Source organism: Myotis davidii, unplaced genomic scaffold (genome assembly GCF_000327345.1).
Source record: "Myotis davidii unplaced genomic scaffold, ASM32734v1 scaffold67, whole genome shotgun sequence".
Classification (NCBI taxonomy): domain Eukaryota; kingdom Metazoa; phylum Chordata; class Mammalia; order Chiroptera; family Vespertilionidae; genus Myotis; species Myotis davidii.
Window position 1 is genome coordinate 346,338 of NW_006298521.1, and position 1,053 is coordinate 347,390.

A 1,053-nucleotide genomic window follows, 5' to 3' on the forward strand; every position below is an offset into this window, starting at 1 on the left:
CACCCCCCCACCGCGGGGGGCGGGCCGACCACAGCCCGGCGAGCTCCCCTGCCTCTCCAGGACCGATTTCCTGCACGTGAGCAGGCAGACGCGGGGCCAGGCCTGCCCGTGCCCAGGCCGCACCGCTGGGACTCCTCCCTCCGCCCATCAGCCAGGGCAGCTCGGAGGAAACACGGCAGAGGAGGGGGGCACCCAGCTCGAGGTCCCAGGGACCCCTACCTCCCAGTCTCCAAGTCCAAGCCAGCAACGCCCCACCATGAGTCCAGCACTGTCCACAGTGGGGGGGGTGGAGAGGGGAGGGGAGGCAGGGGGTACACGGCCCTGGCCCCAGCTCACACCTGCTGCATGAGGATCAGCTTCGAGTCCTAGGCAGGGAGGCTTCGGCTGTGCCAGGCAAAGGGCGTTCGGGGGGGCTGCAGCAGGAAGGGGGGCAGGTTTAGGGAGGCCCCCGATCCAAGGTGTCCCTGCTATCAACCGTGGGGCATGAGCAGGGGTGTAGCTGGAACACTCACCCGCCGGTTGCGTGTCCCCAGACGGGCCTAGGACACAGGAGCAGAGCCAGGGAGAGAATGGCTGCCGGGGGCAAAGGGCATTGCAGCCTGGCCAGGGTGTCTGACCTCTGCCCCGGGTGTGCCCGGCCCATGGGAGCCGGCATTGCCCAAGCTCATCCTCTCATCAGCCCGCTTCCCGTGTGCGGGGGAAACTGAGGCACGAGAGATCCCATGCCTTCCTGCCCAAGGTCAGAGCAGGTGCGTGATGGAGGCAGCCTCAGATTCCTCCCTTAGCTGTGGCCTGCCCTGCCCTGCCCTGCCCAAGCCCTGCCCTGCCCAGGCCCTGCCCCGTGCCGCCCGCCAGGCCCGGCTGGACCACAGCCCCAGGCTGGGCTGATGGGGTGCGGAAGAGGCTCCGGCTCTGGATTTCCTCTCCACCCACACGAGGAAGGCCAGGAGGGAACCCCATGCTGCAAAAGGTGTCCCCCAAATGGCATCACCCTCCCCCTCGCCTCTGGAATGTAGGGCTGCTGAGGATCCAGCTTCCAGAGGGGCTCCCCCC

General features: G+C 68.4%; 1 protein-coding gene across 1 annotated transcript in view; it reads right to left on the reverse strand.

The window, feature by feature from the left end:
* Positions 1-796, reverse strand: part of GRAMD4 (GRAM domain containing 4) — a 71,294-nt gene extending 70,498 nt beyond the window's left edge. Inside the window, exon 1 of the mRNA XM_015570732.1 lies at positions 513-796. Coding sequence (XP_015426218.1) covers positions 513-655 — 143 coding nt within the window. The 5' untranslated portion in view covers positions 656-796. The remainder of the gene's footprint in view (positions 1-512) is intronic.
* Positions 797-1,053: the final 257 nt, after the last annotated feature.